The sequence below is a fragment of the Ixodes scapularis genome, unplaced genomic scaffold, assembly GCF_016920785.2.
Source record: "Ixodes scapularis isolate PalLabHiFi unplaced genomic scaffold, ASM1692078v2 PGA_scaffold8__174_contigs__length_109621045, whole genome shotgun sequence".
In the NCBI taxonomy this organism is placed as follows: domain Eukaryota; kingdom Metazoa; phylum Arthropoda; class Arachnida; order Ixodida; family Ixodidae; genus Ixodes; species Ixodes scapularis.
In genome coordinates, this window is record NW_024609883.1 from 105,657,285 (window position 1) to 105,678,117 (window position 20,833).

A 20,833-nucleotide genomic window follows, 5' to 3' on the forward strand; every position below is an offset into this window, starting at 1 on the left:
CGGAGAAAAACAAAAATGAAAGCCGTTTACAACTCCATGTAATGCCGAATTAGAGCGCAGCTTTTGAGGAGGAGAAGGGAAGGGTACTGAGGAGAAGGTATACCCCTCCTCCCTCCTCCTCACCTCCTCATCGTGTCTGCTACTCCTCCCACCGAGCGGCGTCGCCGCCGCCTCACGAGGGTCACGTGACCTCACGGGGGTCACGTGACCCCTGTGAAATCACGTGACGGTGATAATGACGTCATCGCTGACGTCACCAGTGGCGTCACATGTGACGTCATTGTCATCGTTTCTGTTGACGTCATCGTTACTGATGACGTTATCAGTGACGTCATTGATGACATAATCATGACTGATGACGTCATCGTCACTCATAACGTCATCAGTGACTTCACCAGTGACGTCGCGCCCATTTCCAGCTCAAACTGGAAATCGGCGCCTAAGACCTGCGCTTTAAGAATGCAATATTTATTAGATATGTTGTTTCGTTGTTTCGCGTTAATAAACTAATTAAAGTAATAAAAGTACGGATATTTGTTTTTATATTGCGCAAACACTGGTGTTTATTTTAAAAACAAACATATACAAAAAAAAATTTTATAAGTTATTTGACTGCCAAAATTTGTAAAGGTCTGGAAACACTCTCCCTATACTCCGTATCACTAGTTCCGTGCAGTGCAGGCAAAGGTAACGCCAGGCGACGAGAGAAAGGGCAAGCACTAGGAAGGTGGGGGAGGAGGAGAGAAGGTTGCCTCCTCTCCTCTCTGACGTTCCTAGTGCTCTGCCTTTTTCCCCTCGCCCTCCATTGCCCTCCTCTCCGTCCCGTCTTCCTTGTGCTCGCCTGCACTGCAGACAACTAGTGACACGGAGCGTAAGTTTAAGTTGGTCGAATTTTGCCTAAAGTTCGAAGGTTCGACGTCGAACGTCAGGTTCGATCAGATGTCGCGACATCCCTAAATTCGTTACGCCTATGAAAAGGGCCGATATCCTGAGATGGCTGAGAGTGTGTTAACGCAGCCCAGCTCCTAGCGCGTGCTCGCGCTGCAGAACCCAGGGATCCATGAGTTCAATCTTCGCCCCTGCCAGATCTGGGTGAGCATCGTACCGGCGAGCGGCCGTGTATCACTACCGCGGAGAGCACGTTAAAGGGGCGATGCAACGATATTTGTATTTTGCGCAAATACCGCTTAGAACGAATCCCTGACGTTAACGATCTATGAAAGACGCGCTCCTTTTTCACCACACACAATAGAAGTTGCATAAAAAATCAAAGACAAACGACCAGAGTTAACCCCCTCGACTAGCAGCCAGAGCAAGCGGTCACGTGATATGGGTCCGATTATATGCCGCCAATATTGATCCTAGCACGCGTTGGGGTTGGCACAGCACAGGGCACGCGATGAGTTCCAGACATTGGTATGTTTCGGCTGTTGTCGTCATTGCAGCGATTGGACACGGGCCACTACCCGAATGCTCGTCGAGCTATTGATTATCACAGCCCAAATTAAGTGTTCACACAATGCTCGGGTCCAATCTATGAGCCGCATTCAAATATCGTCACTGGGGGGACTGCGACCCTCCAGCTACTCAATTAAGTTTTGCGAAGGAGAGATCGAAAGAAAACGCTCACTTTTGTCCTTGAAATAACACCTCAACAAAGGAGTTGCTTGGCCAGTGGCGTTGCGTGCGAGTATAGTACTTGGGTCCCACTAGTGCCGGTAAGCTCGTGTAAAGTGAAACCTATTCCAAGCGAATATCGTTGCACGGCACCTTTAAGGATCCCAGGCCAGCAGATGTCTCATCTATCGGGGCTCACTGACTTTCCACTGTCATACACACAAGGCGATTTTGAGGCTTTACTGGCTCTTCATATTGCCGCATGCATGATCAAGAAGATACGCTTCTCCGTTCTTCTAAAAAGTTCGCGTACACACTTACCCCGAGCGTAAACGACAAGGAGGCCAGAACAACCTTGCCTATAGCTCGTTCCCGAACATTCTAGCTCGAACATTCGAGATGACGAGCATAGTAGATATAAAGAGCCGTGCGCCGTATTGCCGATTCATTCACCGATCCTCTCTCGCGATAGCCGCCTGTTACGCCGACGTACCGTCGCCTGTTTCTGTCGCCGTCGACGCTCGCCCGCTGCTGCTTTCTAGACGTCTGTTCTTTTTTCGTTTCTGGCACAAGTTCGCCCCCATTAAATCTTTAGTTCATTTCGTTTTCTCCCGCCTCTTCGTCTCTCATTCGTGACATTTCTGGTGGAGGCGTGGGGTAAGAGTGCACGGAACCTTCTAGAATCTAGATGAACGGAGAAGCGCAACTTCTCGGCTATGTACCCGGAAATATATGGTACGTATGCTCTAACATAAAAAATGATACGCCTAATAGGTTGATAGCACGTAGATTGGTGTGTATACCTCTCTTCTTAGAGGACCGTCAGCGCCACGGGTGATTCGAATATCGCTTGTTTGAATTTTGTTGAAGCGTAGGGTGACATGAAAATAACGGCGTTAGAACACCTTGCAAGCTCCCGTGTACCGTTTTTTTTTGTTTTTTTTTTTTGTGGTAAAAATGACCCTAATATCCACTGAATACAACGCATAAAGTAAAACCAAATGACAAGAACAGAATCAGGAAGATTAAAATCACACATTTTCAGATTAAATTTAAGCGAATACGTATAAAGAACGCGAAGCTTCCGATCAATCCTTAAACGTACCGCGCAAAGTGTTCAGTCCCGTTTTTAAGGTTATAGCGTGAGTGCTAAGCACCTGGGATTTAGTGTCGTAGCAGTGACGATGACCACCTTGTAGTCATCTGGTGACTTCTGTCGGTCTCTCTTCGGTGACTCTGCTCTGCTCGTGTATGATTCTCGAAGACGAAAACAGTTACGGTAATTTTTCTGTCGGATATTTAGTGTCCCGCAAAGTACATTCATTAAATCAGCCTAGAACTAAAATAAGACGCTTCTTTGCTGGGCCTTCAAAGTGAGAATGGTCATTTCGTATAATTGTAGTAACTCACGCGAGGTATTATGTAAAAAAAAAAAAAAAGTGACACGTCATTCCGAGTTGATTTCAGGAGGCAGCGAAGAGCAGTTCCGCCTCCGAGACTTGGCCTTGCCGTGTTTATGTCTAACGGTCACTCCGGCGTTCGCCTATCTCCCGTTTCCGGGTTCTTTCTTTTGGCGGAATTCGGAACAATTAACTTTCGGCCTAACATAGTCATTCACAAAGAACGACCCGTGCCAACTCGAGTTTACCATCTTGTAGACTGAGTAATTGCTTTTGGGCAATCTGTTCTAAACGGTCGTCGTTCATCGTTGAAATTGTCACCTTCTACTATGACGAGAGCGTGCACGTACGCTTCTTGAAACCTCACAGATGTCGTGTCGGGCGTAGGAACGGGCCTCGGCAATTAGTGTCAAAGGAGACGGCTCTGTTGGCTCGACGACCAGAGCGTTTTGTTCGCTGCGTTGGAAGCGATTTTAATATGCGATGAAGGGGCTGACATCTACCGACAACGCCACTTCGTCGTACCGGCACCTCGTGTTTTTCCAGGTGTGGGGACTCTAGGGTGTGTTGCATACATGGGTAGTAATTCAATTGCAGCAATAGAATTACGTAATTTAGCTATTTTTGTGGGTAATTTGTAATTGTGATTCATTATTTTTTATATAAAGGAATTTTTGAACTCAGTTATTTTAAAATGTGAATTACAACTACTCTTTTATGATTTTGGCATGCTGAAGCTTTGTCCTGTAGGGTCACCTACAGGCAAGAATACACTGAGCGTCTTCCTTCGCGACGCTTGGAAAGAGCCAAGATTACGCCAGACCACTGACCGTCGACACACAGATGAGCGATTGCTGTCACGAGGCACAGCACCCGAAAAAGCAAAGAAAATGCACTAGATTAATCGAGAATGCCTTACATTATCAGGGTGGAGAAAAAACACACACCAATGTGGTGTGACTAAGATATTTACATTGAATATCTTATCCCGACTGATATCGATCATTTTGTTTATAAGAAATGAGCCCTTTGGTAATTTTTTCTATGCTTAGCAATACTTCTCATTTTAAGCACAGAGGTAAAAAGAACACTAACAACCTCGGTAATAATTCAAAATACTGAAACAAGTGACCCGTGTCATACTCAAAACCCCCTCTCACATCAGTACTGAAGTATACGTGAAACATAGGCACAGCATATGACTAATGTTAAAATGCATACATTGAATCCTCAAGGATAAGCCCAGTAATGGACAAACACATTTCAGTGCTGAAAAACGCTATCGAATTATCATAGCTGACGTCAAGTAGCTCAGAAAGAAGTGTGATTACGAAGTAATCGTATCACGTTTTGTAATAATGATTTTAACCCGAGACTGGAGCAAAAGGAATTTGTTTCTAGTGAAAGAAAAAGCTACAAGGACAGACAGCATCAAAATTTTTTTACAGTGGAGGAAAAAGTAACAGGGACACACAGCGTATCTTTAGAGACGCTGTCTGTCCTCTTTCTCTTCCACTGTACAAAAATTCCTCCCTCTGCCCCAGTCTCCGGTAAAAATTATCATGGTAAACTTCCACCAGCTCGGCTGCTCACTGACCGTAATTACGTTTTGTACCTAAACCATAACTGTAACGATTTACTCTTTGTGTGCTAATAACTATAATTGTAATGAATTGTAATGCAATAAACGCAAAGGTGCAAGCGGGTTGGACAAGAATGACGATAATAATCCCTGGAAAAGGGAAACAAGAGGGACAAAGTACAAATGCATACCTCCAAACACAGCTAGGAAACTGGTGCGCGACCGAAAAAAATCTGATCGCGCACTGATCACCCAGCTGTATTTTGAGATCTGGTGCTTGTCCTTTGTCCCCCTTGTTTCCCTTCTCCAGGGATTATTATCGTCATTCTTGTCCAGCTCCCTTGAAACTTTGCATTTATTTGAATTATCATTGTAACTTTACAATGCAGGCCGTTGACCCTTGTTGGTGTTAGACTGGTGGCAGCTGATAAAACCCGCTTGCTCTACTGACGTCTAAATTCTGGATAGCTCAGTTGGTAACGCTCTCCACTGAACGTGGAGAGGTGCCTGGTTCGATACCAGGACCAGGCAGATTTTTTCGGTTCCGCACCAGTCACCTAGCTATGTTTGGAGATTTCTCTTTGTCCTTCGTCACCCTTGTTCCCCTCCTCCAGAGACTATTTTCGTCATTGTATTTAACTACCTTGAGAGCAAAGTAGTTGTAATCACATTACACTTCTGATGTTACTCTAGAATTTCTAAAAATTCCAGAAAAATACTCGAGCAATCTAACGCAAGCAAGGGTGCTTTCATTAAAGTCTTGTTTAGGTCTGTCAGTGATGTCCTTCTTTTTTACTTCGATTTATCTACAAATATTTTTAAGCACGCAAAAAAAAAAAAATCGATTTCTTGATTTTTGTTTAAGTATTATTTTTAAATAACACTGACGGTTAAAGGTGGCGGTTGACATGGGCCGTGTTCCAAAATTTACGCGATCGTACTCCAGGGTAAGAGTTTTGTACCTTGGCGTTCCAAAACCTACTCGCGTCCAGCGTTCTTCAATCCGTATTGTCACGTGACACGACCCACCGGAGTAACTCGGGTTCATTTGGGTAAGACTTGGAACACAGCCATGATCTGTACAACGAAATTTTATTTGAGCGGAGTGATACGGCTTGTAGAATCCTTACGCTCGGTTCAACATTTAAGCGCAAAAATTTGTGCGTTTGTTCTTAGAGTGAGTCTTTCGGGTACGCCGTAGCGTCCAACATCCTGAACCAGCAGCTCGGCCAAGCAGCAGTTTTAAGAGTAATTGAGTTTTCGCTCCCCCTTGCGTTGTGTCCATTAAACTGGCACGCCTACACGCCACGCCCTTCCAGCAGGAAAAGGTACGACGGAACTACGCCCTACCGGCTTCTGACGTTGCCGACCAGTGTTGGCAAACTTCCGACGCACGCTACCCTACATGTCCAGGCAATGACCAGCTCCTTTCCCATTTTCACTTCAGCACCGCCATACGTAGGTAGAAACGTGCGGAGCCCAGCTGGTCATTAACATTCGCAATATTTATTTGGAAGTCAACGTAGTAACAATGCCAGTGAACAGATATGAAATGAAAAATAAAAATGGTGACGACGTCGTTCCGTTGGAGGTGATAACATCTATGATCATGATAATACCTGGAGTAGGGCCACAGCCTCCTCTATACTCACAAAGCCTGACGATTCGACGACGGAGCCCTAGAGTGGCCGGTCGCAGATTTGGAGCGCGAGGATCTGGTAGCACAAACTATCAACGAGCCATTTCTCAGGGAACCTGGACGTCAGCGCACAGCTTTCGCAGCGGCGAGGACCCGAAACACACTTGTTCGCTCGGGACACACCGTGGCTCAGGATGAGTGTGTTTCAGCGTCTCGCCCAGTTGTCCAGTTCACTACCTTTTCCATTTCAGCGGCCGCTTCTCGTGGCGATCTGCCAGGGTTTGTTAGTATATAGGAGGCTATGTTAGGGCCAATGGTGCGATAATAGTAGTAGCGATATTAGCAATATCAGTTATTTAAGGGCAGTCCCCGAGGTGGAAGAGTTTCACGCAACATTCAATTGACTCCTTCAATTTGGTCTGGTGGCAACTGTTCACATCCATTTGTTCTACTGACGCTCAGTTCGTAGAGCTCGGCTGGTAGAGCGTGCACTCTAGTCTTGGGGAGATCCCAAGATCAAAGCCGGCGTCAGGCGGATTTTTTTTTTTGTTTTTTTTTTGTTTTATGTTTTAGCTGCTTACCTGTCGCCTATGGAGTGTGCGAGTTGCGCTCCATCCTGGGCGTAAGTCAATTTACTCTTGTACAAGCCGAGTTGGGAGGTTGCACATTCTTTACCGACACATGGCGTCACTTGGCACTCGTATTTGGAGCTCTCTGACTCAGTGAGTGAACTTGAAATGCTCGCAGGTGCGGTGCTGACGCATGCGCAGACGTGCAACCTGGAGCGCGCCCAGCAATGCCGCGACGACCTGCAGCGGCAAGTGAGGCAGGAAAGCCGCAGCTTCAGGGGCCAGGAGATCACCACGCTTTGCACGTAAGGCCCGACCTTCGCGCTCCGCGCTGTTCATTTCAGGATTGTTTGACTCGCACGTAAAGCGGTATTACGAGTATATTCAATACTTCCCGAAGTAATGAAGTTATCAATGGTCTTCAGGTGATCCCAAAATGTACGAAAGATGTGGTTACAGTCAGTCATTCCAACGCGTGATTTCTCAGGAATAAAGGATAGTGATATTTTAGTTAATCTAAAATTCTAGAAGCCGCGTCGGGCAGCTTTACGAATAATGCAAAAAAAAAAAGATCCAAGAAACATTTTTTGTAACGTAACTTCTTAGTCGGTGTCTTCTTATGTCTCCACTTACCTCGCTCACGGTACACTAACATCTCTATACTCGTTTTCACGCCAAAAACCGACGTAAAAAAAAAAAAAAGTACGGCTTTTCTTGGTGTATTACTAATTTTCCTCTTTATGCTGATAATTTAGATATAAGTAGGTGCATTTTAGATTAGATATATGTTACCTTATCAAGACGTACACGTTTCAATCGCCAAAAGCATCGCTTCTTCTTCCGACAACCAAATCTTGTAAGGACTATTTCGCGCAGCGCATGGACATGGAGCAAAACTTTTTTTTTTTTTTTTTTGAGGTGAAGACGGGCATAGTCAGGTCACACCAGCACAATGTTGATCGTTACTCTGCCCCTTTCCTGTTAAATACCATCCAAGTTATAGAATGTCGGGACCGCTGTGTCCCAAGACTCAGTCATCTAGAATCATTATCTGGAGACGTAAACCCTTTCTCATTTTTGGTGGAGACCCCAAGTGAAGCATCTTGGAGGTACCCAAAATGAACGTACATGAAAACAGATCGCAAACGCACAAAGGCAGTGAGCGCCATGACGATCTCTTTTTTTGCCGCTGCTCGTCGATTGGCTCCACGCATGATCTTCTTAGCATCAACTGCATTCGAACTTCTTGTGGTATGGAGTATTTTTTATTTCGTACATGGCAGTATAGCCACATTGCTCCGGTCCGGTTCTTTATTCTTTTCTTTCTTTCAGTGCCAACAATATATCTTATTTCACGGCCATAGCGAGCGATGGACATTGCAACGGGACTATATATACGTTTGTGCACTCGCAGGTCGGTCCGCGACAACATGGCCTGTCTGATGTGGCACTCGGCCAACTGCCAGTCCAGGGACCAGCAAGAGAAGAGCGGCGACGTCATCCTCTCCGGGAAGTCTTTTCTGGAGAGGTCGTGCGACCTGGACGGCGGTGAGAGCACGCATTCTCTTCGCCCCACAGTCGTCCATACGGTGCTAGCGAAACAATATTCCCGCCAGGCAAAGCTGAGGACGTCGACGACTGCAGAATCATAATGATGTCCTCTTTTGGGTCCCCCCTGGAAGGTTTGGTGGCGGAAACTCTACCAGTGATTCTCGCTGTAAAGCGTGCACTAAAATGGTTCCGATGTGTTACTGTACTGCGTCCTTAGCCTGTATGCTGGATTAGTAAGTTGCACGACGCTCGAGAAAAATATCATTCGCGAGTATCGTTTCCTTTTAATGGTAGGAATTAAGTGAGATTCACACGAACAACGTCGTCACGATGAGTTTGAGCGTTTCCTTTCAAGCGGTCGGATTAAGAGGACCCTGCGTACCTGTGGTGACCTCTGGCATTAGAGTGTGCTGTATATACTGTTCCTAATTTCACAGTCTTCTTCCGGGCTTTCGTTCAACTTTTTGTCCCTACTGTACACAAGGAAGCTCCAAGCGCGAGTCCACACAATGTTTTGCCTGATGCAGGAAGCAGATGGAACCTTCAACGACTCAGCTGGCGCTTACTGTTTTTGTTTCAGTTGACTAAAAGGTGAACATTTCTCGGCAGCTGTTTCTATCCATTTTCGCTTCTACACTCGCACCGACTCAAGGCGAAAGGCCGCCTCAATTATATTGTGTTTCGGCCAACAATGGGTACATATTCTGCAATCTTTAAGGAAACTAACAACTAAAGTATCGCTACACTCCGCGACAACTTTTCTTTGCAATGCAGTGGAAGGTAGAGGCCCGCGTCCCCTCTCCCATTTTGAGTGTGCGCAGGCTCTCCTCCTCCCCCATTTCCGGGGAGAGGAGGAGGGCCCGCGCACACTCAAAATGGGAGAGGGGACGCGGGCCTCTACCTTCCACTGCATTGCAAAGAAAAGTTGTCGCCGAGTATACACCGACACGCGGGTTTGACGTCACGGAGCTGCGGCGGCGCTGCGATCGCGCCGGAGCCGGGGGGTGTGGGCAAAAGCGCGCACGTTTCGCATGGGCGTCATAGCATTTCAGCATGTAGCGAAGCTGTGTTGTCGTTAATTGCACCGAAATGTACAAGAAAAGCAGCGGAGTGAGTTTCCACAAGTTCCCGGCAGACTCTGAAAGGCATAGAAGGTGGATAATATCCGTGGATCGAAAAGAATGGTCGCCTCGCGCGAACGACCGTTTGTGCGGCAAACACTTTCTTGGAGGCAAGTGCGGCTTCCATCTCAATCTCCGTCGCGAGGCTTGCTTATGTGCAGGGAAACCGTCGTCTGATGAAGACCACCCGGATTTTGTTCCCACGGTGTTCGCGCACAACGCACCGGCCAAGCGCTCGTCGGGGGCTCGTTACGCACGTGCTACCGAGCAGAAGGGGATCGGCGACAGAACGGCAGAGTTGTAGGCGTTACCGAAAAAAAGTAACGAAATACGTCACTCGTTACTTGCAAATAAAAGGTACGCGTTACTGAGCTACGTTACCTAAATATAAAAGAAACGCGTTACCGCTACCGATGAAAAGTAAGGCACGTTACTTCTGCGTTCCTTTTTTAAATTATGATTTAACACATTTTACGGTTTTGACGATACAGGTCCTATATCAAGCAGAAGCTGAACATAAATACTTTATCTCTTTTTACGGTTTCACCTAAATACTTACGAGAAAAATCGCAAAGAAAACATGGCTTGACGCCTAAAACACGGAAACAATTGAAGTGCGATTTCTTTAAGACATGGGAAGTAGTAACGACTAACGTAACTACGTTACTTGAAATAGTAGCATAAGTACGTTACCCGTTACTGTGTCAAAAACGTAGCGAGTAGGGAACTACGTTACTGAAAAAAGTAACGCGTTCCTGGTAACGCCGTTACTTGTAACCTGTTACCGCCAAGACTGCAGAACGGACAAACCTTTACTGGTTGTAATGCCTTGTGGTCACGGGGGTGTGAAAAAATCATACCTTGACTTGAAGACGCTCTGTGTATTTAATCAATTAATGAATACACACACTTCCGCAGACCCACAGTCTGCTGATCCCGCCGGCAGTGCGGAAACCGACTCGATGTAATCGTAGGCCTTGAGAGACTTGTAGGCCTGCACCCTGTCGGCCGTGAACTGACTTGGCGAAAACTAAATAAACGACGACCTGAGCCGTCGACTTCCGTGGCAGCAACTTTACGTCGGAAGTCCAACACCTAGGCCTTGTTTACGGCGTACGGATCCTCGTAGGCAACGCCGTCCACGCACAGTTTGTTTCGATACCGCTACCGTTCAGGCTCGGGCAACGAGCTCAAATAGTCGGGCATAGCATACGACATACGTTATGAGGAAATACGACGCACAAATAAAGATACAAGCGTCCCTGCAACGTCAACAACGAGCGCACGCCATAGAGCGCAATGGCGAAAACGCGGAGAGCCGGGATGCTTTTGCCCACATAGCTAACGCGCATGCGCGGCCTTCCGGCCGTGTTGGTAAACAGAGCCGCTCCGCGTGTCGGTCTATAGACCTTTTCCACAAGGGCGCCGCCATCTTGAATTGACGTCACTTCCAGTATGGGCGAAAACATTACTTTGCCGTTGCCACGCCAATAGAAGACATTTAGGATATAAGCCTAACCGTCACACATTCTCGTTTTGGCTCGCCTCTATTTTTTTACTAGTTACAGGTTGAAACGTTTTACTTTTTTTTCGTCGCCCATACTGGAAGTGACGACAATTCAAGATGGCGGCGCCCTTGTGGAAAAGGTCTATAGTGTAGTATCGTGCAAGTATACAATAAGAACAAGCTACCGAGAGGAGCAATGCTTTGAATGCCTCAGAACCTTACGATTTAGTTTCTGAAAGCTAATGCCGTCAAAATTCTTCTGGTCGAGTCCTTTTTATATAAAACGCCGTTTCACATCCGGGTGCTGGCGAAACAAATTGGTGCGATTTTCAGTCTCGAGCGGCAAAAAGCTTCTTGGCAAAACAGGCAATTCAGTTGCAGTGCACCTTTTTTTCCTCACACGAGTGTTGTTTAAATTCGTAGAGCAACAAATGTCGCACTGCGACGGAAAAAAAATCACCATGTAAAACTGGTTAAAAGTAACTCTTAGGGGTTTAATGACACAATAGCAACATATCTAATGAAGTGCTACTAAAACCAAAACATATCTTGACTATATAAAAGTGTGACAAGCAGGTCACTGACAAGGCACTGACTGACGAGACAGTTGCTTCCTAGCGTTTATACGCGGACGGGTGACCAGCTGCTTGTAAACTAATGCGTCGTGCGAACATTCTCAGGTTGGCGGGTGAGTCGGTGTTACTCGAACGACGATGTGAAGCGGTGCGAGGCTAACTTCGTGGCGGGAGGCAAGGCGTCCGTCATCGGAGATTCCTGCAGGTGAGGTGTTCCTCCGGTAGAGTTGCTTCTGTTCACTGAAGGAAATAAACGCACCAGAAAAATAAAAACAATTGCGATGCTTTATTATTATTATTAGACGGTAGCCTCGGAGCCATCGTAAGTTACAAACAAATTGTAGCGCATGCTTTCATGCAGAGCACAGTTGCACCACCACTCACTGAGCAACCTGGCTTCCGACGATTGAGGGTTGTAATTTTCACCATTTTTTTTCTTTTCCTCGGAATTTTAAAGGCATTGTAAACGTTATATAAAAAAAATCATCCAAAGAAAAAAAGTTTAGCTTTTTTAATCTGGTGAAGATGGACGGGAGGATGTTGTGTCGACATTTGTTTGGTACCGGTCACGGTCTTGGGGTAACTAGCCCTTAACAGCTCCGCTGTAATATACGCATCTTTCTTTTTTTGTGCGCTACAGTTTATTAAGACCACAGAATATTATAGACATAATCAGGTTAACATTACTCGTTACACGAAGAATTATGTACGCAAAAAACGCACAGGCATCATCATTATTTACACTGGGAAAAAAAAGACGAGAAAGATGATACGGATGGGTGGATGGATGATATTGGCTATACCCATTGTAACGGGCGGTAGCTTGCGCCATTTAACCTGAGAAAATGATTTCCTCCCCCACTTAAATACCCAATTTCGTTCCCTCTACTTCCCGGCAACTATCACCAGGCCGGGCAAATAATTATGACGATGAGGATGCTGATGATAATGATGATGGGGGTGGTAGTGATGAAGAGGACGATAATGATGGTGCCTGTGATGATGACGAAGGTCACGACGATCCTCCTAACTTCCGAGTGAATTCTTTCCCCCCGGAACGCTCATCGGGTCTTTCATCCAAAGTACGGTGCGTGGAGGGCGTCTCTGACTGGTGCGCGTCCTATTCCACCCATTTCATCCAAAGTGGTCCCCAAGTGGATACGAATGACGTCACAAAAGCCGGATTGTCGCGGATGTCGCGACCCTGGCGGTTGGTCGTACAAGCTCCGGCAGAAAAGCACGAGCAAACGCGAGCGTCGCTGGCGTCACGGCGTCCCAACTCGTGGCTGCCGAAGCTTCCGTCAACTGTCAGGCTGAAGAGTTATCTGCGTCAGAATGGCGGAGAGCAAGTTGTCTGCTCCTTGCTCACGAGCGGCGGTGACGTCAGAACTACGCCGAGCTCTTATTGGCTGTTTGAAAAAAGTAGAGGGTAGACATCAAGGTTCGATGTCTTGAGGTCTACCCACTATTTATTTTCAATCAGCCAATCAGAGCTCGGCGTCGTTCTGACGTCACCGCCACTCCTGCGCAAAAAGCAGACGACTTGCTCTCCGCATAGGCGACTACCACATCCACCGCCAGGGTCGCGGCCGGCGGTAGCGTGACACCTCTATGACGTCATCGGGCAGAAATGGAGGGACCGCTTTTTTTGCTCGCGGTAAACACACCAGACGGAGACGCGTTCTAGAAACCATATGGTAGTCCAATCTGCTAAACACCGCGCAGGAGCTACGTGAGCTTCAAGCGATGCATCAAGGACGTGGTTAGCCGGCGGTGCTCTCGGGACGACGAGCAGATGGTGTCGTCGTACCTCATCGACCGGGCCCGGGACCTGAGCTGGCAGTGCGGGGGCTCCATCAGCGAGGCCAGGGACGTGCACAGCATCTACAGGTCGTCTTCCTCGCACGGAGGCTACGCGCCTTACACTCAAGGTGAGGGCGGACTTGCCCGGTGCTCGGGTGTCCTCCATTCGCACGTGTGTGAAGTCGCAGATAGGTTAAGATTTCCGGGCAAACTCCCACACCTCTTTCTCTTTTAGCCGAGCGGACGCCGCAGAAACTATCGCCTCCTTTCCAGCGTTCAAGATTTAGAAAGAGTTGGGAGGAGCTTCCCCAGACCTCTTAACCTGTCACTGACTAGAGTGCGCTTCCTGATGTCCCAGAACAACAAAACTTGTGGGTTGCAGCAAGAACTGCTGGCGCGCGTGTTGCCGCGACGTTTCCTAGAACAGGCTGTCTGTGCTGAATTTTATGTCGTCATAAGGATGAGTGAAGATAGCACCCCAGTAAACCCCTTTTAGAAAACCGCGCCATCTAGAAGCTGCTGCGCCAATTATCCGAGTTGCGCCAATGTTTGGCCACGTACTCTGAGCACGCACTAGACACGAGGGCAGCGTCAAGCCAAATTCAGCCGGGGCAATTTTTTCCAGCAACTCTACGTCGCAACACCAGCAACACGGAACTCCCGCGTTCACGCCAATTGGTGCGATTTGCCATCATCAACATCATTAAAGTTTATTTATCTCGCACTATTTAGACACACAGTTACGAGATATAAACGTGTTTTTATAGTTTTGAATTGCGTTGAGTTTACTAACTCATCTTTCTGAAACGGTTTATTTCCCAAAACGATTAATTTTAAACCAGAACCGAGTCTTCACCATCTCCGGCGCGGGGTATCGCGTGAAAATATGGCGTCCCTAATTGGCTGCTGCCGATTCAAACGTCTTCGAGTTGCTCCGAGTTGCTCGTCCCTTTCGAGCCGGACCCGATCTCAGCAATTCGTGTCGATCTAGGGAAAGCTAGGGAACAACCCGCCATCAACCCCAAAATTGCTGCCCCGTCTGAAGTGGGCCGTCCGAGAAATGGCGACCTCCATTGTTGCCTGATGAACATTTGAAAAAGCTGCGTTAACTGAACTCCGCAATGACTCAATGTCACTATTGTGTCACGACACTAGACAACGAGGCTTACGTTTTAAAAAATCCTTAGTTACTTCTAGCTCTCTCTTGAACATCAGACGTTAGTACAACGAATCACGTAATGCCACGGGTTTGCTCGGAACTCTTACACCGTTGCAGCGTCGTTCCCAACTGTCGCCACGCTATGACGGTATACCCAACCGAGCCATCTTCATCGTCTGCTTATCTTATGATGCCATGGACATTCAGCACTGAGGCCTCACGATGTCTGGATGGAAAATGATGACACTCATGTAATTTTGCAGTCTATGCACCAGTTCTTCTTTTATGGTAGCGACAAAGAAGGACGTGTCGTGTCCAGTATATCGGCAGAAGGCAGGTTCTTTTACTCTTTCTTCTGTGCCTCGTCAACCTCTAGCTCTGAAAGTCTCGCCTGCGAGAGCCACGCTTATCCCCATTCGTGAACTTGCTTGCTTCCGTTCAGACCCACCCATACCTAACTGCACCACGTCTGAAGCCAAGACGGCGGCTATTTTATGTAAGCTACTTTCCTCTCCTTACCTAACGTTCCTTTTACTAACTTTGTTGCAGAATTGCACACAGATGCACTTCATAGCCTATACAAAGCTGTGCATATAAATATCTTAATTATTAAGAAAGTACCCCCACAAAATTGCGTAAAGTAGAATGAATAATAGTACAAATAAAAGAGAAGAAAGTCAGAGAGAGAACATATGACAAAGTGGTATGGTTAAATCTGTTGGACAATTTGGGGTGATTTGAAAGCGTTTTCAATTCGCTCGAAATGCTAACGCTCGCATTTGTACGTGCAACAAAACGAAAAGCAAATCCTAATTAAAAATTTGATCCATCGAAATATTCTTAATTGGGTGAAACAGTCCGAAGAGGTCAATCGATCAGCCTGATCATTCATCGAAGAAAAGATATAAAGATCGAGATACCTCTTTAACGATTGTGACAAGCTCGCTTATTTATTAATAATAAGAACATGGCAAGCAAAAACAACTCGAGCAAAAACAGTTCAATCACGTAAACACGAAAGAAACCTCGTTCCTCAGCTGTTTATACTTAAAAACTTCTCGAGTCCTTCCATATGGCAGGAGACGTGCACCCTCTTCATGCAAGTATCGTTGATGTCACGGGTTATGATGTAAAGTAACTTAGAAATAAATCAACGACAAAAAATGGAGAGTTTGAAATATGAACAGCCGAAGAACCTCTTCGAAGCATTGTTTGTTCTTGTTATTAAAGAACATGGGTCTTTTTTTTTTCGCTAAAAGCCGCGGTACATTTCATACCGCAAATATAGTTTTGTGTAAACGCAACTGCAAGGTCACATTTACACAACAGCCTTTGGCTACGATGGACTACTTCGCCGTGGATTACATCGAGATATGATCGATACTTGCCGTGGCAATCAAGCATTCCGTTGCCGAGTTGCATTGGTAAAGGCTTGTCCATAATTACAGAACCACAGTTCTTCTTCTTTTTTTCGTCTTTTAAGTCTTTTTGGCAGATGTTTAGAAACGAACGTATCGCACAAAAACGACGTCCGAAAAGAAAACGTTCACGCGAGAAAACGGTGGCAGGCCTGTCTGTGAGGACCGGCATGATCGTTGTTGCCGTATCTCGACGTAAAGCCCCGGAGGGTAGCCGAACACAGTCAAACGCTACTTTGTGAATGGCTCTTGAGATGCTCGATTGCCCTTAGAAAATACAAAAAATGAAAGCCGTTTACAACTCCCTGTAACGCCGAATTAGAGCGCAGCTCTTGAGGAGGAGGAGGGAAGGGTACTGAGGGTCACGTGTTATTGGGGGGGTCACGTGACCTTGGGGGAGTCACGAGGCCTGGGGGGGCGGGTGTCAGGTGACCTCGGGGGTCACGTGAGGGGGGTCACGTGAGCTCATGGTTACGCCGACGCCGCTCAAGCTGGAAACGGGCGCCTAAGAGCTGCGCTCTAAAACCTTAGAGCCAGAATTATCTGAGCACAGGCCTCGCGCATGAGCATGCTTCGAAGATGTCTGCGGACACGATGAACGTGTCAGGAACGTCGTGCGAGGAAGCAACGCGCCTCGTGCAGTGATGTGCACAGTTGTCTTCTGTACGAGCAGTGTTCGTGTAATCCCACCCTGTCCCCCGAGCATGTGTGTGTGTCTTGGAGCATGTGCACGCTGCGTGAAAGGTGCCGCCTCCCCGTCTGTCCCCAGGCTACCCTCCTCGGTACCTGGGCGCCTCGACGAGCCCCACACCACCCCTGGCACCCCTGCACCGATTTAACTTTTCTTCCGGGAGCTCGGCTTCCGCTTCCGTGCCCGCTAGGGCTTCCGCCGCAGAGGGTACGACCACCCTCTCCCTTTCTCTCTTTCTTGCCCCACACCGACGCCACCTAGAAGCCAAGGCCCCCGAAAGTGGATCCACGCAGTGCCTTCTAGCTGGCGTCAGTAGCACCGTCAGGGCGTCTCGCAGCGTCGAGCGCAAAGCCGGCACGCGGCGTCAGCAAGATGCACGCGCCTGCCGCTTCGCGGTTCAGCCTCAGCGTGTTTCCCGTCTGGGGCAGGTCGGGGATCCACTAGCGATGACGTCATGCGCAGGCCTTGTCTTCTAGGTGGCATTGACCAAACTGGGCCAGTGCTGCCAACTTCCGTGAATGTCCCTGCTCAGCTCCATTTATCTGGCCCTATTGTCTCTCTCTGTTTTAAATCATGTTTTTAAATATAGTAAACAAAACACGAAGATTGTGGAATCTATAGAAGCAACCTCAATCGAAACCTACAACCCAGCGTTCTGGTGAAAAAAAAAGAAAAGGTGTATATATAGTGAAACCCGTTTAGAACGAACGCACGTACAGCGAATTATTGTCGATATCGAACTCCGGGAAAGTTTACCTAAAAATGCATGCAAAAAGTACTTTTTATAACGAACAACATATTGACTATATCGAACTATATCGAACTCTAGGTAGGAGAAGCTCCTAACATAAGCGTGATGCGCCTGTTTTAAATCCATCCGCAGTCGAAAGAATAATTCCCTGGCTACGAAGTGATGCCAACTTGTCTCCTACCCCCCCCCCCCCCCCCCCCCCCTTTGTATTCATCAGAGAAGGAACCGAGCCCCTGAAAGTATCCTTAGTATTTGTCGGAGCGGCAACCTAACCCCCAGAGTCGTTTTTGTTTCCATCGAAGGGGGAAACTTCTAATCTCCCTCTCGTGGCTTCCACAACGCTAAGTCAAAGTCGAAAGATAAAGCCAATATTCACAAGAAGGCAAAACCCACTCCCGCGTTGGCCACGACGTCACGGAAACGATGTGACGCTATTGGATGCGGAGGTGGCGGAGGGATATATGAATCCCCTTGAGGGGCATTTGCCGCTACTTTCTTGAGCTGTAACTTACTATAGCCTCCCCCCCCCCCCCCCCACACAATAAAAAAGTATGAAAGAAAGAAAATTCCAAAAGCTCAAGTTGCGAACAAAATTGAGCGAACAGAAGAGATTCAGAAGGGGAAATAAGCTAAAAAAAACAGTGCACGCGCTCTCGCCTTACAACGAACGCATCGTGGAAGTTCGTTGTAAATGGTTTTTGCTATATCGAACTGATCGTGGCGTTTCCTGCTGTTCGTTATAAACGGGGTTGACTGTATATATATATATATTATGGAACCTTAAATATGACTGCAATATATCAGTAATATTTTTGCTATATATATATATATATATATATATATATAATATTTTATGGCACAGGTTTCTGATTTTGTTTTTTTTTTTCAGATTGAAACACCACCATATGCCTAAAAATCTCTAAAATTATGTATATGCCTCCGCAGCGGGCAGTACTAATCCTAAGTCCTACGTATGCCAACTAACTGTTTATAAAAAAAAAATGAAAGAGGTTTAGAACCTCCTGTAACGCCGAATTAGAACGCAGCTTTTGAGGAGAAGGAGGGGAGGGTATTGAGGGGAGGGTATGCCCCGGCCTCCTCCTTCCCCTCCGTCACGTGACGTCACGTGACCCTCGTGACGTCACGGTTACGCCAACGGCGACGCCGACGCCGCTCAAGCCAGAAACGGGCGCCTAAGAGCTGCGTTCGAAAAAAAAAGAATGGTTATCCAAGGAAGGTTTTGGCACTACGCACATGCGCAGAAAGTCGCTGTATAAAGAGTAAAGCATCTTCACGTGCTCCATTCCACAGTCAGTGCTAACGGCTTGACGCGAGTTCGTATATAAAGAGAGTCTCGACTACCGCGGATTTTTTCGCACATCAACGGGGGAATACCATTGGCCCAAGGTCTGATTGTTCACTTCGCCGGATCGAAGCTCTTCACTTTTGTTGACAGAAAGTGATGGCCGTGAGCCACGAAAGCAATAAAGTAAAAACTGTGCATTGTACAGGGTGTCACAAAAAAAAATTACACGTTCTTTTTTAGCGCAAGAATAAACTATGCATCGCCGAACACTCATTCGCCGCCCAAAAATAGCGCTAGGAGTCACAACCAGATGCCAAAGTTTCAGCCCGATCTGATACCTTATTCAAAAGTTATAAATGATTTTTAGAAAAGTTCAATGGGAAAATGGCGGACGACGGAGTTCTTGAATACATGGGGCTCTATGGCACCAGAAATCGAAAACGGGCGAAAATGGCCTCCATTTTCCCATTGAAATTTTCGGGAAATCACTTGTAACTTTTGAACAAAATATCGGATCGGGCTGAAACTTTGGCATCTGGTTGTGATCTCTGGCGCTACCTTTCGGCGGAGAATGAGAGTTCGGCGATGCCTTGTTTATTTTGGCAGTAAAAAAAACAAAAAAAAAAAAAACGCTGTAAATTTTTTTTTTTTTTTGGTGACACCCTGCAAAGCAGCTTTCTCATGAAAAGTAACGCAATTCTCCTCTCTACTCCCTTGCCCTATGTTCTCACCTCTCCCTCGGCTGCACGCCGCCATTTTTGAATCGAAAGGCAGCGGCTAATCTGGGCGTCACGTGCTTTCACAAGATTGCGCTTGCTCACATGGTATGTTCCATCCAATCGGCGAATGGATACTGACTATAAAAAGCGGGGATGAGGGCGAGGAGGGAGCTTTTGCAGAAAGAAATGCGTTACTATTTCGTGGGAGCGCAGCATGGTGCTTTTAAAGCGAGTCTTCTGCTAACCAAACTGGCATAAACTAATGTCAGCCTTCTGACGTTATGCCTCATCTGTTCGGCTACGGAATGGACATTCAACCCTTTGACGTCAACTGTTTGTTTCGTACAGTGACTGCTGGGCGAATATATGGCTCCGCAAGCCCTCTCAGTATACGACTCTGTTCTAATTTAGCCTATAGACTACTCCTAAGAAATCGACAATATCCGGTGGTCAGAGCATTCGGCGGTCGAGTCAGGTTCGCCCGCCCGTGTGCATGAACGGCTTCAATATGCACAATCCCTGTCGGTCAGAATACGATGCCCTGGATGCACTTAAGAAAACACAAGATCATATACCGCAAAAACCTGCTCGTGCAAAAATCTGTCAGGGAATGACAAAGTCTAAGAATGTTTCTGTACTATTGAACCCTGACCCGAGGTGTACCCGTGGTCCCACAATTCTTAGTTACAATATCCTATCACAATTCTTTTACGAGTGACGAATGACCCCCATGCGCTGCAGATAGGTTCGCGAACGACTTGTTATGTGCTGCGTTAGCTTCGTTTGACTCGCCTAAGCCAAGCGAACTATTTCACGCAAAGCGAACAACACTATATATAGAACATTCGATGTAACCAGTTTTTAAACGATCGACGCACTTGCTCCACGCCGCCACTTCCCTATTCCCGCGCTCTTCAAAGTTCGGTCCGAAATATTCCGTGGTGTTTGGAAGTACAATTTCCTTCCTTTCTCGCTAGCTACTTCCTTCCTCTATCGTCAACAGCTAATAAAGCTTATCGGCGATTATAATTTTCATTTTGCACGTGCTCTTTCGAAAGATATTTAGATGTCTTTATTGTCGTTGCTGGCGGTTTTTTTTTTTTTTTTTTTAGCACATGCTACAAGTATCGTCAATGTTTACATGGAAGGCTCGCTGTTATCATCGTTGTATCCGCCGTCGTTTCAAGCCTTTTTTAAAACCTTCGCGAATTTTGTTGCACAGACTCGTACTGCATGGTACGCGCCAACGAGTACATCCAGGACTGCTCCAAGGAGCACCAGAAGCGCCAGTACAACGCCAGGCGGTACTACTCTGACGACAGGGTCCGGGAAACCTGCTGGTAAGTGCATGACGTGCCCTGACCAGTACATGCAGCCACGGGTCATGACGTAACAGAGATGCTCTGCTATGGTGTCCCTCTTGAA

The 20,833-nt window shown here is 46.9% G+C and overlaps 1 protein-coding gene across 1 annotated transcript in view; it reads left to right on the plus strand.

Moving 5' to 3' along the window:
• The window catches only part of LOC8036172, a 38,591-nt gene that overhangs the window by 16,185 nt on the left and 1,573 nt on the right, over positions 1-20,833 (plus strand). The window contains exons 2-8 of the mRNA XM_029984037.4: positions 6,986-7,112; positions 8,222-8,355; positions 11,667-11,766; positions 13,287-13,492; positions 14,966-15,019; positions 16,711-16,839; positions 20,631-20,748. Of these exons, the coding sequence (XP_029839897.2) occupies positions 6,986-7,112; positions 8,222-8,355; positions 11,667-11,766; positions 13,287-13,492; positions 14,966-15,019; positions 16,711-16,839; positions 20,631-20,748 (868 nt within the window). The remainder of the gene's footprint in view (positions 1-6,985; positions 7,113-8,221; positions 8,356-11,666; positions 11,767-13,286; positions 13,493-14,965; positions 15,020-16,710; positions 16,840-20,630; positions 20,749-20,833) is intronic.